The 14536-nt window shown below is 44.7% G+C and overlaps 1 protein-coding gene across 5 annotated transcripts in view; it reads left to right on the plus strand.

The window, feature by feature from the left end:
- Positions 1-401: 401 nt before the first annotated feature.
- Positions 402-14536, plus strand: part of KCNT2 (potassium sodium-activated channel subfamily T member 2) — a 222334-nt gene continuing 208199 nt past the window's right edge. For 3 of the 5 annotated variants that reach the window (XM_081914811.1, XM_081914813.1, XM_081914814.1), the window contains exon 1: positions 402-949. In XM_081914811.1, coding sequence (XP_081770937.1) covers positions 855-949 — 95 coding nt within the window. In that variant the 5' untranslated portion in view covers positions 402-854. The remainder of the gene's footprint in view (positions 950-14536) is intronic. The other 2 variants (XM_081914810.1, XM_081914812.1) reach the window with 2 other exon arrangements.

Genomic DNA, 14536 nt, shown 5'->3' on the forward strand with positions numbered 1-14536 from the left:
CGTTCCTTGGAGATTTTAAAGCAGAGGTTGCGATGACCACCTGCCATGAATATTGAGATTCCTGCATTGCTGGTGGTTGGGCTAACCCCAGATATTCCTTCCAACTCTACTGTTCTATGATCCTACGAGCAAATCCAGTTTGAGAAGAGAGGAAAAACCCCCCTGCAAACTCATTAATTTGGGAATAATCTCAAAGAACTTAATGGAAATGGGCGCAGGTTTATCCTGAGCGCATCTTTCAGACCCGCTAACCGGCTGCTTCTCCCCCAGTCACTTTGTTCTGGCCTGCGCGAGGAAACCCCCCTCTGCCCTCCATCGGCTAACGAAGCGAGGCTCGTTATTGGTGGACGGGCCGAGGTTCCCGCCGACGTCACCGACCTCCGCTTCCCCACCCGGGCGGTCGCCGATTGGCTGCGCTCTCAGCGGCATCTCCAAACGGCATTTGCATGGCTGGCTGGGGATGTGCTGGCAGAGGATAGGAGCGAGCAAGGCGAGCCTTTTGTTGTCGGCTGGAAGGAGCTGCGCGTGCCTCGGAAGGCGCTGCCCGGTTGGCTGAGACGCACGCAGGAGCGCGCGCGCGCGCTTCTCCCCCTCCTACTTTGCCTCCTGTTGCGATTTCAGGCGCCCGGGCGGGGGAGCTGGAGGAGGGGGAGGGTCTCTCGCGCAGCAGGTGGAGGGGAGTTACAGCCTCACCTGTGGGGAAAAGATAGAGCCCCGCAGCGCCGGCGGCGCCTCCTCTCCGCTCTCGGCTCCAAACGCGTCGCTGCTGCCGCCGTCTTGTCTGCTTGCTGGCTGCTGCTGCTGGTGGTACCTTGCAGCCTGGAGGGTTTATTTCCCTCTCTCCTAAAGGCAGCATGGTGGATCTGGAGAGCGAGGTGCCCCCGCTTCCTCCGAGGTACAGGTTCCGGGATTTGTTGCTGGGCGATCAGGGATGGCAGAACGACGACAGGTGAGTTGGAAGGGAGGCTGCTCCGAGGGGATGTTCCTCCAAACGAGGAAGATGCCTCTGTTGACTTTTGCCCTTTGTTTGCACCACGCATCGCCTCGAGATGCAATGATGCTGGGATGCAGCGTTCCTCTTGCAACTCCGTCGGTCCGTACGTGCGAGGGCTTGCATGCGTGCCCGCAGCTGCACCCGCACGTTTCCCGTGCATATGCATAACGGCTCGCGTGTTCTTGCTGAGGGGGCTTATTTCCTTAGGCTGGCGGCGGCGCCCTGATGTTTATCAGCTCCTCGAAGTTGCCCACGGCATTTCAGTGTCACTTGAGCCTGCGCCAGCCCTTTGTACCTGTTACTCTTCCGTGCGCGCACACGCATTTGTGCCCGTCTTGCAGACCCGTGTAAAGTCTAGCCTACTGCTGTTGTGTGTCTGTGTGTATGTCTACACACACACGCAACCCGGCAGTGTGATAGCGCTGTTATCCCATACTATTCTTCTTCCTTATCTGTGGACGCTACATTTCCTAACACCCTTCATGATATATGTCTGTACCTTTACCTTATGTCTGAGGATACACACATGCCCATCAATAATTCCCAGTTCACGCAGGAGATTATCTGCCTCTGATGTGTGTAAGATCCCTGAAGTGTTTACCCAGGCTGGCTTTCCCTTTTGAGGAAAGGATGAAACTACTAGCAGTGATTCCCCCCCCCCTCTCCCTCTCTCTTTCTCTCCATCAGCTTGTGCCATCTGAAGCCCAGTGCCCGTGTAGAGCATTGCTCCTTCTGTATCACGTGCCCCTTATATTGGGAGAGATGTCTAATAATAAATGCATTGCTTCCATATATGACACGATGATTGATGCTTGTCAGCTCAGATTGCGATGCACTTCTAAAAACATGGTGTATTTGTTCCACATTGCGCTGATGGTGAATCCCAACCTCAGGTTGGTGGGCGCTCTTCTGACCAGGTTGTGAGAAATTTCTAAAAACAAAAAGTCCCTTTTACAAGCTTCTGTCTCTTAAAGCACATCCTGCTCTTATATGGGGCGTCAGTGGTCTTCTGCCAAGTGGATGCTAAAGTCCACACCTGTTTTTCTCCAGCAGTCCTGCAGCACTCAGGTGTGCCGAGTCCCTTGCAAATTTCTCCTTAGGGTCTTAAAAAAGAAATGGTATTGATCACAAGAATATCTTTCTCCGGGACCCATATTTTAAGAATGGGTTCTTCTTGCCTACTTTCCCTGATGGGGCTGAGCGACCTTGTCTCAAGTGTTAATTAGATATCCTATCTTTTTACAGTGGTAACTGAAATTCAGAATGGGGGAAAAATGTCTTGGTGGATGCTGATTGCGAACAATCTTGCCAGTGTTCCTTGAAACCTGCATGGATACCTTTTTGCTTGAGTGGAATATGTCAGAGAGTCATGGCACAATCCCACCCCTGACCAGACTGATACATGAAATCCAGCACTATTGCAGCTGTGTACAATCAGAGAATATTCCTAACCAAGCGAGATGGACAACCAAGATGCTGTCCCAAAAACTTGTGCAGCAGATCTCTCTGATTCCCACCCACCAATTTTACCTTTTCATTTATATTTTATGTAAAATGGAATAAAATAATAAAAGGGAGAAAATATGCATCAAAATTAAAGCAAACCAGAAGGCAAACTGCAGGCAAATTGTGTTACTATCTGTATGATCCTATAAAATATCTCCTTGGATGGAAGTCCCATTATGTACAATGAGACTTACTCCCAGGTATGTGGGTATAGGTTTGCAGCCTGAGAGGCAGTTTTAAAGTCCAATTGTATAGCTATATTAAAAAGAGAGAGAGAGACCACGCTGTATATGGTAAGTGGAATCTAGAAGTTAGAAGGATTTTTTAGAAATCTGGTCCAACCCCTTGCAATGCAGGAATCTCAGCATAGAATCATGAAATTGTAGAGTTGCCTGTGCCAGTTGGCCAAGTTTGTCAGGTATTGCAGTTCCTTAACCTCTGACTGCTGGTGGGAAGGTGAATGATTTAAGACCATCCCAAATATGTTGGTTGTTGTAAAACAACTGATACTATAGAGATCCTTTTTTTGAAATTCTGAGCTCCGAGCTGCAGAGGGGAGCAAGGAATTGTTCCTGGTCTTCCTTGTGTTTCTGGAAAAAAATATGTTTTGAGTTGGCTACCCAGGCGAGACAAAATTTGTGGATCCCTGGTGATGCCGCTGCGTCACACAATGTTTTAAGTTAGATATTATGAGGAAGAGGGGCAGAAAAGACATGAATCAGGAGCAGGAGCAGCTATGTCTCTTGACTCTAAGTGAGGGAACAGGAGTATTGAAGAGATAAAAGCAAATTGTTTGCCATTAAATGGAAGAGCTCTTTCTAAGGGAGGCCAACATGGCTCTCTCACGCCTACCATTTTTATGGTCGGCAAACCACTTTTGTTGTAAAAAGTGCACATATGGTTCTGGCTGCATCATTAAAACTGATTGCTGGCAAATGAAAGTTAAAGAAAGGAACCACTGCTGATTTTAAGGAGTCTTTATAGGTCTTCATAGTGTTTTGTTTAAGTTGTAGCGTGAAAGTGACATCCGTGCATTCTTGTACACTCCGTGCTAGATTTATCAAGCAGCACTTCTTCTCAAGACAAGATGCTTCAGTAAAGGACACTTTCTGAAGATCACAATTGCCTAGCCAATATCTCAGAGCAGAGATTTGGACTACTGTAATTGTTGAGCTGAAATGGGGACCACTGTGGTATGTCCGCTTGGGGCACATCTGTTGGTCAAATTGCAAGTTCAGGTAATTAAGATGTAATGTGATGAGTTTTCATCCAGCAATTTCATATGCTTATGAAAAAGAAAAACAAGGCAGATGAGCAAACCAATCCTTATAAATAGCTGTGACAGTGCCGTGTTTGCACCTGTTTGTGCATCCTAATGAGTTTTCTGTAGCACGCCTTGCCCTGAACTTAAGAACACTGGAAACTGCTTTGTACCAGATCAGGCTATTTGCCCATCCACTCCAGTATTGTAGACTCTGATTGGCAGAGGCCTTTAATATATTTTGCTTTTTGATTCTTCTAACAGGAGATGCCAGTTATGAACCTGAACCTCATTTTCCTAAACATCTAGGACTCCGCTACATGGGTAAAGAAAAAGTGTTTTAGATGCGTTATAACACTGTGACACTGGATGACGCTGTCGAGTCCCATCTTTGGCCAACGTGATTTCCCTTTAGGAAGTTTAGAATGTGTTTTCCTGAAACGTTTTTTTTTAATATGTCTAGATCCAGCCCTAGTCTACTGCTGCTCTATAATCCTTCTCCAGAATAAATCCACGCAACTCTGCATCTCAAAGCCTACTGAGGCTTCCAGAGACAATACTTGGCTGCTACCACACCTACTTTGAAATATTCTTTTCAGAAATAAGGCTGCAATCGTAATCATGTTGATTCAGAAGTAAGTCCTCTTGAATTCAATGGGGCTTAACTCTCAAGTAAGTAGGGTTAGGATTGTAGCCTTAGTTTGTTTCATGGGAACATTGATTTTCAGTGATGTTAAATGGGTGGTTCATGTTTGATAGGTGCATATCACTCCTGTGCTATTGTGAAGTTTTTATAACCTCATATGAACTTGTTCTTGCATCTGGTTTCCACATGCATTTCCACCACTAGGTTACTCATCGCCATATCATTTGCATCAGAATGTATAAGCAGACATCACACAAAAAAGTATTTACGATGTGAGCTGATATGAATACTCCATCCATGCATGTGCAAATTGATGCTTTTGTGCTCCCATAATCAATCAATGAATATGTATATGTGAATCAGTACTTGGCCACACTGTATTGCTGAATCCAGCTTTTTCCGACCTTGGCTTGCCAGTTGTTGTTGAACTACAACTCCCATTGACCGCAGCCAGCATGGTCCAATGGTCAGGTATGATGGGACTTGTAGTTTAACAGAATCAAAGGACCAAAGGTGGGGAAGTGCTGGCCTCATTGAGCAATACTATGCAGCAAACATCTGTGTGCTTACTGCTGCTCTGTTTCAGCTATGAGAGAATGGGTGCTTGTGCTATTCCCCTTGATGGCTAGTTAAACCACAGGTTGGGGCCAAATTTCATGTTGGTTAATACAGTGGTACCTTGGGTTAAGTACTTAATTTGTTCCGGAGGTCCGTTCTTAACCTGAAACTGTTCTTCACCTGAAGCACCACTTTAGCTAATGGGGCCTCCTGCTGCCACAGCGCCACCGGAGGACAATTTAGGTACAGTATTTCCATTCCAAACAATCAAAGGCTTTGAGAATGTCCAAGGACATGATCGTCAGTGGGAGTTTGGTTGTTTTCTGTGTTCAACCAGATTCTGCAACTTCCTAATGGAGTCTGTTATGTTGCAACCAGGGACAAAGCCAGCCTGGTCTGGGGCTATTAATTTGTGTAGGAAGCTTTTTAGTCAGTTAGCCAAGATTGATGCAGATATCTTGTAGTCTTGATTTATCAGTGAGATTGGACGGTATGATTCTATTTTGAGGCTATCTTTCAGAGGCTTGGGGTAGAGACTATTTTGGAGGAGGTCCAAGTTTTTGGGATGGAGGCCCCTATAATAATGTGGTTCATGTACGGTATAAGGATTTCTTTGAATTTATTGTAGAATTGCTTGCTGTAAAGCCAAAAGGCATGGAGCTTTGTGTGGTTTCAGGTTTTTGAGGACCATCTCTATTTCCTCTGGGGTGATAGGACTGTCCACAAATTCTTGCTCCTCTGCAGTTAAGGTTGGCATGGTCAGTCCTGCTAGGAAATTTTTAATTTCCTGCTCAGATGGGTTGCAGGAGGTGTATAGATTGGAGTAAAATTTAGTAAGGTTATTTCTTTGGATGAGAATGTAATACTGCCATCTTTTTTGGTGATGCAGTGCATAGGTAGGTAAATTGTGACCCAGAGGCCACATGCAACTCGAGCCTCAATTTATGCAGTTCCCTTCTGAAGCGTCCATCCCACCAAAGTTCATTTCTTCCTGTCCATTCCCCCCTTTCTTTTTCTTTGTGTTTTAGCATGGGTTCACTAGCCCTCTCCCTCACAACAAAACACATTTCTATACGGCTTCAGAACAAGTGGAAGGGGCAACATTTTATTTGCTACAAAGAAATTGATTCCTTTTTGCTCTCCTTCCCATCCTTATTGTTTGCCTGGGAGAATAGCAGTCTTTTCTCAAGCCAAGAACAAATAGGTAGGGTTCTGCTATGTTTGTCTCTGTGATGAAAGGAATTCCTGTCACTGGCTTTCAAGAACAGCAGATATATTTGGGTAGAGAAAAAGGTATGCTTATTTGCAAAACCATCAATCCAAATGGAGTTTCCTTCCAAGTAGATCTGCCTGGAATTGGCAATTCTAATCTGAAGATTACCACTGAAGCAAAGTGGTCTTAATTCTGGATTAGTTAATCTAAAAGAATGTTATCATTGGTTCTGGCTTTCCCTACGGCTGGTATGCAGTCCCTGACCGATTCCCCCAAGGGAATATGGCTTTCGCTGGGAAAAAAAGGGTTCCCACTGGATGCTTTAAAGCTTAGACACTCCCTGTCAGTATCACTTCAGAGGTCTGTATTTCTCTCTATGCAGTAAAGGTAAAGGGACCCCTGACTGTTAGGTCCAGTCGCACACAACTCTGGGGTTGCGGCGCTCATCTTGCTTTACTGACCAAGGGAGCCGGCGTACAGCTTCCGGGTCATGTGGCCAGTATGACTAAGCCGCTTTCTGGCAAACCAGAGCAGCACACAGAAACGCCGTTTACCTTCCCGCTGGAGTGGTACCTATTTATCTTTGCACTTTGATGTGCTTTCAAACTGCTAGGTTGGCAGGAGCTGGGACCGAGCAACAGGAGCTTACCCTGTTGCAGGGGTTCAAACTGCCGACCTTCTGATTGGCAAGCCCTAGGCTCTGTGGTTTAACCCACAGCACCACCCACGTCCCCTCTATGCAGTAGTGTCTGCTAATATTCAGCAGTAAGGATCCTTAATAATATGAAAGGGAAACGTGATATCCATTCCTGAAACAGAGGATCAAAATAAGGATGGGGCATGTTTGCAAACAAAACTGGAATTCTATTTAATCATAATTGATCAGGGTTAAAGTTTAATGGTTACTCTGCTAAGGCACAACATTTTGTTTCAGTCAGAATCACTTTACAAATGATTGATATTGACATACTGAAAGGACAAAAATATGGCCTCTTTTGATCAATGGATAGATGAGACGACAACTCTTGCAACCCATGAACAGATCACTTTCAGACAAAGGTTATGTATGGTTTAATGATGTTGGAACGTATTTTTTGAAACCATGGTGACCCATGAGGGAAACAATAAGTTCATCCATTTACATATATTTTATACAGTTCTGTAACCTTAATTAACTTTTATTGTCACGTGGTTACTTTTGTTTTCCTCTACCTTTTAAATTCTTTATGTATTTTCTCTTTTACTTTAAATCACTGTAATATTCTTAATAAAATAATAATAATCGGAGCATACAACTCCAAAAAAGAGAAGAAAAACACTTTACAGAAGAAACTAAGAATCTTAATTAAAATGTCTGCTTCAAACCTTATTTCTGATTAAACTAATTCCTCCTAGAATGGCTATTTGTTCTACTAGGCCAGTAAAGCACTTACAGCCCCTTCCAGGATCTTTTACTTCCCTTCAGGGAAATAAACTGAATTGCCCTGCCTAGCAACTCCCTAACCACCCAAGCTAATCCCTAGCCGAGCTATTTCTTAGCCCTATAAATCCTATCCAGGCTCTAACCAAGTCCTATCTGACAGTTTAACTCTCAGGTGCTAACTTTCCATTCCCTCTTGATTGGTTGACACTCTTGCCAGCCCTGATTGGCTTCTGGGTCTGCAGGAGGATGACCCAAGGTCTGATGGTCACAGGTAGGGTCTGGGGAATGAGAAACTAGGATCCCAGCAATAGTTTGACCTAGGAGAGTGTCCCAGTAGACTGGGAGGAAGAGACTTGGATCCCAGGGTGGGGCCTAGCAGGGTGTCAGAGGAGCACTTAGCTCACATGGCACAGGATATCCAAAGCCTGATGTCTCCCAATGTGGAGTTGCATCTGGCTTCTCCTCCTGTCAACAGGGTGGCCTCCCTTCCTGGTGAGGCATCTGGGTAAAGGTCTAGCATTGAGCCATCTGTCTCCAAAGTCATGGCAGCATCAGCCCTGCTGCAAACCTGCATCACAGAAGCGGCCTCTGCAGAGGAATAGTTGTTTGCTTTCTTGGTCCTGGGCTCAGGACATGAACCATGCAAATGGATGTCCCTGCTCTTCCAAAGAAAGGGGGGGGGACACATTCCTAGTGTTGCATCAACATCTTGGCTACGCCTAGCGTTGTCTTGTTGTACTCCACCATGCGTCACCTACTTGTAGCCTGTCACCCTATGTTGGGACACTATAGCATGGGTTGCACTGTGGTCTAAACCACTGAGCCTCTTGGGTTTGCTGATCAGAAGGTCAGCGGTTCGGTAATCCCCATGACGGGGTGAGCTCCCGTTGCTCTGTCCCAGCTCCTGCCAATCTAGCAGTTCGAAAGCATGCCCGTGGAAGTAGATAAATAGGTACCACTGCGACGGGAAGGTAAATGGCATTTCTGTGCACTCTGACTTCTGTCACAGTGTTCCGTTGTGCCAGAAACGGTTTAGTCATGCTGGCCACATGACCCGGAAAGCTGTCTGTGGACAAGCAAGATGAGTGCCGCAACCCCATAGTCGCCTTTGACTAGACTTAACTGTCCAGGGGTCCTTTACCTTCACCTTTTAGTGCTTTGCTCAATAAGGTTTTCAAACTTCCAGATGTGGTTACGAGTACAGTTTCAAGTCCAAGGAGAAGAGCCAAGACAGACACCAACTTTCCCCCATCAACAAGTGATCGGTACTTTCAAGGGTGATGGAACACATGAATTGTGCAGGAGCTTTTCATGTGTGCCCATCGCTCCTGCATAAGCCTCCCCTTTCATGCAGAAAGTTTTTGTATCTGCTGCTGTTGAGAGATGGAATCAGAATTTGGGAAGCATGGATTGTGAACCTTTTGTGGAGCTGCCATGGATAAACTAGACTAGAGTATCCCTAGGGAATCAGAAGAAAATTAAATATTTTCTCCTTGAAATACTTTGGTTAGTATTTATGGGAACGTCTGACTTCCTATGCTTGAAATAGCTACAATGGTTCATTATCTTAAGCTGAAATTGAAAATATTCAGTTGGCATTTAAGCTTAAATGGAGAATGAAAGAGAGTTCACAGATCTGAATTGCAAAAGACTGTGCCAATTAAGTAAATCACTTTTTGTTTTTTGCTGTGACATTAGCACTTATGTGGATGACTAGTGTGTACATATTTTCATAGAAACATTATTGCTCTTGGGGAAATTTTTGGTTACATTGCCATAGAAACTGTCAGCCCTCACTGATAGGAAATATTTAATGAAGAAGGATTGCATAACCTAGTGGTCCCTCGAGAGGCAGACAACTCTTTTGCTGTGCTTTGGCCAACACTGATTTATTTGGAGAATGATAACAACACAAATGTGTCACTGGCAAATATGATGCCTTTCTGCCCCTTTCCGAAAGGAACATGTGCGCACGTGGCTATAGAATTGCTCCAGTTCCTCTCTGTGGGCTGCTGTAAACAGAATACAATATTCATTTCTCACATTTATTCCTTGTTCCTCTGCCTTCTGCCTTCACTGTTTTCCCTGTTGCTTTCTAAAGTGTAATCCACATTATGATGCTATATTAATAATCTTCTCTTTGTGCTAAGGAGTAGTCTGTGTGGGCCATTTGGTGGTAGGGTGAGAGTTGGGAATTGATAAGTGGGCTGGTTCCACTTGTGTGGAACTGATCATAGTGCAGATACTACAGGGTGCACACTTTATCTAGTGATGCCTGCATGGAGCTGTCCAATAACCCTTGGTTCATGCTTTCCTGGGGACTCTTTGCTCATGTTGTTGTTGTTTAGTCATGTCCGACTCTTCGTGACCCCCATGGACCAGAGCACGCCAGGCACTCCTGTCTTCCACTGCCCCCTGCAGTTTGGTCAAACTCATGCTGGTAGCTTCGAGAACACTGTCCAACCATCTCGTCCTCTGTCGTCCCCTTCTCCTTGTGCCCTCCACCTTTCCCAACATCAGGGTCCTTTCCAGGCAGTCTTTTCTTCTCATGAGGTGGCTAAAGCATTGGAGCTTCAGCTTCAGGATCTGTCCTTCCAGTGAGCACTCAGGGCTGATTTCCTTCAGAATGGAGAGGTTTGTTCTTCTTGCAGTCCATGGGACTCTCAAGAGTCTCCTCCAGCACCATAATTCAAAAGCATCAATTCTTTGGCGATCAGCCTTCTTTATGGTCCAGCTCTCACTTCCATACATCACTACTGGGAAAACCATAGCTTTAACTTTGTTGGCAAGGTGATGTCTCTGCTTTTAAGATGCTGTCTAGGTTTGTCATTGCTTTTCTCCCAAGAAGCAGGTGTCTTTGTTCATACCTACACAATTAAATGTGGTGTGGAGAAGTTTCAGCTGTGATTTGGGGGACCTCAAATGCTTTGTTGTCTGAGGCAGAGGGGGAAATGCATTTTCCATCCCAGAAAGTCAAAGGGCATAATACCCAGGCTGGTCAAATTATTTTGATACCTCTGGCATTTACACACAGAACAGTGAAAAGCTTCCCACTGGATTTTCCTATGTGAAGAGGAGAAGGGAAGATGGGCAGAAGGGGTGCTTACAACCGAATAATAACACTCTAAACTTTGCTTTTTAGGGGGGTGGGGTGGAAAGTGTGGGGAGCCATACTGGCCAAGAACGCCCCCCCCAGTATTGCTTAGAAATGTAGGCAAATTGCCTGTATCTTCTCTACACACTGCATGTGACCAGAAGTGCACTTGTTGACATTTTTATAAATAACTGTACTATTATAGTAAAGTTAAGCAACTCTTCAGTCTGAGTTTTGCAAAAATCACATTACTTAAAAAGATTTCTCACTCGGTGGTATTGTGTGGTTAGTGTCATCAGAACAAATTAGATGTGGCAAAACTACAAGACTTGAAGGAGAGCCACTCAGCCTTGGAGAACCAACTGATATACCTTGGATAGTGTGTTCTAGTGCTGAGATATGGTGGCGTTCATTCTTTTGTTATGAGAAAGCCTGGGAAAAGGGGGAAACAGGAGCAAGAGCTAGGAGGCCTGTGTAAGCTAGGAGGGCTATATGAAGAGCTTGCCCTGAGCTCAGCATTTTGCAACATAATGCTGTGCTTACTTACCTGGAAGAAAACCAGGCTAAGTTGAATTTGATTGCTCCCAACTAAGTGTTCAGAATTGCAGTGTAATGAACAAGAGCAGCTTATAGAGTATTTTGGGGTGTGGAGACAGGGGCTTCTTCAGTTCTACCAAATTCATATTTGTGTGTGTGACTACATTTGGCTATTAGCAAGTACATAACTGAGCACATTTCAGTAAAGAATAGTGTTTTAAACAGAACAAAGTGCAAAACTGGTGTGAGGACAACTGAAAGAATTTAGCTTTGGCAAGGTTGTTTTTGTGAGTTACAAACATATTTTACCAGCAGACTTTTCAGTTGGGCACATATGCTTTAAGGATGTAATTTCCAGCCCATAATACATAGAGATATTGAATACTTTGCTCACTCAGCAGATCATGTGTGCATTTTTTAGAACAGGGGTTTCAAACCAGATGTTGCTCCACCCTCCCCAATCATTGGCTGTGCTGTCAGGTCTGCTGGGAGTTGGAATCCAGCAACATCTGCAGGGCCACAGGTTGTTAAGTATAGATGGTTTAATTGACACTGAAATGAGAATGTCGAAATTTGTCTTGGTGAAACAGTATAAACATGGTGATTTTCCATGAGGCAACATTGAAAACAAGAAGACCTCTCTCTGAGCTGCAACTAGTTAATGATTACCTGTTGATTGTTTTTCTACTCTGTGCTGATCATGTGAAGAAGGTATTGGGTTGCAAATTCACCATCTCCAAAGGTGTGGTGTTTTTAGTGTCTCTGAATGCTACAGGGAGAACAATGCATGCAAATGGCTCTCCAACAGCTGTATAGCTTAAGCCCAATGAGGCTGGAATAGGGGAGAGACACAGTTTGAAGTTTCAGAATTTTCTTTTATTTCTAAGAAGCCAAGCTTGTGCTGGAGAGCACAAGACCTTGCATGGCTATTTTGGATTTATCCTTTGATGTATTCCGTTTTATTTTAAAGAGTTCTGCTAGTAAAATTTGAACAACATTTTTATGGGTCTGGACAATGTTTCATTTCCAAAAGGAGTCCACTTCAGTGAGATTTACTGCTGCGTTAGACCAAGCTGTAGGAAGAAGGACTTACTTTCAAGTGAACTGGATGCTTAAGTTTGGTTCAAGCTAATTGCTAAGAGAAGAAAGAGCAGAAGAACATTGACTGGAAATCCTATTGTGATCTATGGTGTATGCCTTTGGTGCAGATTTGGGCTATATTGCTCCCACCTAATTGAGTAGCTTATAATGATCAGCCATCCTATCCCAGATATTCCATTTCCAGTATGTGACAGGATGATGATTTGAGGTCGGAAATACAATTCTGTTGCTAGAACGATAAGATAATGAGCAGCGATCACCTTCCACCTAATGCCGTGAGTGCTAAACCCCAAGGGGTATGTATAAATAGCTCTCCTACACAATTGGTGTCATTGTGGGAATATACTTGCACTTCATTAAAATTGCTCTTTTGGTTCTAATAGTCAGTATAACAAAAAACACACAAAACCCTACCCCAATTATTTTACCGTGAATATATTAAGCCATTTCTAACTGTGTTTGTTAGACGTTTAGCTTGCATTTGTCAGTGACAATGGCAGTAATTCTTAATGAACTTCCCAGAAAGGGGAATTTGATCAGGCTGCAGATGTCAGAGAGTCTGGAATGGATTTTAGGTCATATTCTGTATAAGCGGGAGTGCAACGAGGGTTCCTGAGTCTGTGAAGTGTCCCAGGTGAACTCTGAAGCTCACTAGGGTTTGATTGTGAACATGCAGAGAAAATAGCTCCCCAAACATAGCAAGATGGTCTGCTTCCTGCAATGAAAAATCAACAGGAAGAAGTCTTCACCGGTGTCAGGAGAAGAGACAGGCCACCCAGGAGACTTACAATAAATCAGAGGGACACTGTGATAGATGAAGTCCCCAGAAAGCATCAGCTGAGGGAGCTTTCTTGAGATTTCTCCTGTCGCAGAAGAAGAGTTTGGATTTGATATCCCGCTTTATCACTACCCGAAGGAGTCTCAAAGCAGCTAACGTTCTCCTTTCCCTTCCTCCCCCACAACAAACACTCTGTGGGGTGAGTGGGGCTGAGGGACTTCAGAGAAGTGTGACTGGCCCAAGGTCACCCAGCAGCTGCATGTGGAGGAGCAGAGACACGAACCCAGTTCCTTAGATTACGAATCTACCGCTCTTAACCACTACACCACACTGGCTCCTGCACAAGTCCAATTCCAACCTCTATAGGGCATTTTTGGATAGGCAGGTACTGCAATCCACCCAGACATTGCTTATTGGGGAAGTGGTACTGTGGCTAACCATGCTTTATTTTTGTGGAGCACCTCGATTGGCTCGGATTTGTGTGTTGTCTCCCCTGTGGTGTGTTTTCATGGTTGCCTTTGGCTGCTGCTTGTTATTGACTTTCTGTCGGAACCTTGGGCCAAATAACCTGTTTGGAGGTGGAGAAACAGGAGCTCTAAGGAGAAGAACAGATGACTGGGTGCCTGAGAGGGACATATCCAAGAGATGGAGGCAGCAGAGGGACATATCCAAGAGATGGATCAGGCATGCTGTGGGTTGACCATTAATGGTGGCTGTGTTGGTTGAAGTTTGGAGCTTCAGGCAACTCCCCAAATGGATCCTGCACTCCTGTCACAGGCTGCAAGGGAATGGGTGTCAAATTGATGGGACTATGGAATCATTTATCTAGCCAGATCATCGCAAGTGGACCCATGAAGGTCAAGATCCCCTCACAGGTGGGGCTTGGGAGGGGACAATATGAATCCCTCTTCACACTGGGCTTGCTCACTTACTTGCCAATAAGTAGTGCTGGTTTTGTAGAAATGAAGGTGCCCAAACTCACCATGAATGCCTCCCTCGTTCTCTTATAATGGCAGTGGCGCCCACCTAAGAGGCGGCAGAGCCGATTTCCGGTGAGTTCTGCCTGGAAAAAATAATCCTGGCGTTAAATAGAAATTGTGTCCTGATATCTCCAGAGCATAGCTGTCAAGCGTCCCTTATTTGGCAGGACACTTCCTTATTCCAGCGCCATACCCCGCTGCTGTCCCTTATTGATGATAAGCTACTGAAGGTAATGGGACCCTTTCTACGTCCAGCTTGCTTTGTCAATAACAAATCGTTGCTGTTTTTTTGTGTTGAATATATGCTATATGGTAATTTATGGACCTAATAGGTATCTAAAGCCATTTGCACACAACAAAATATGTATTTTATCAAAGTAATTGTTGATCCCTTATTTTGGCTGCTGATTCCTTATTTTCGAGGCTGCTGGTCCCTTATTTTCAA

Source organism: Podarcis melisellensis, assembly GCF_964234715.1.
Source record: "Podarcis melisellensis genome assembly, chromosome: 6".
NCBI lineage: Eukaryota > Metazoa > Chordata > Lepidosauria > Squamata > Lacertidae > Podarcis > Podarcis melisellensis.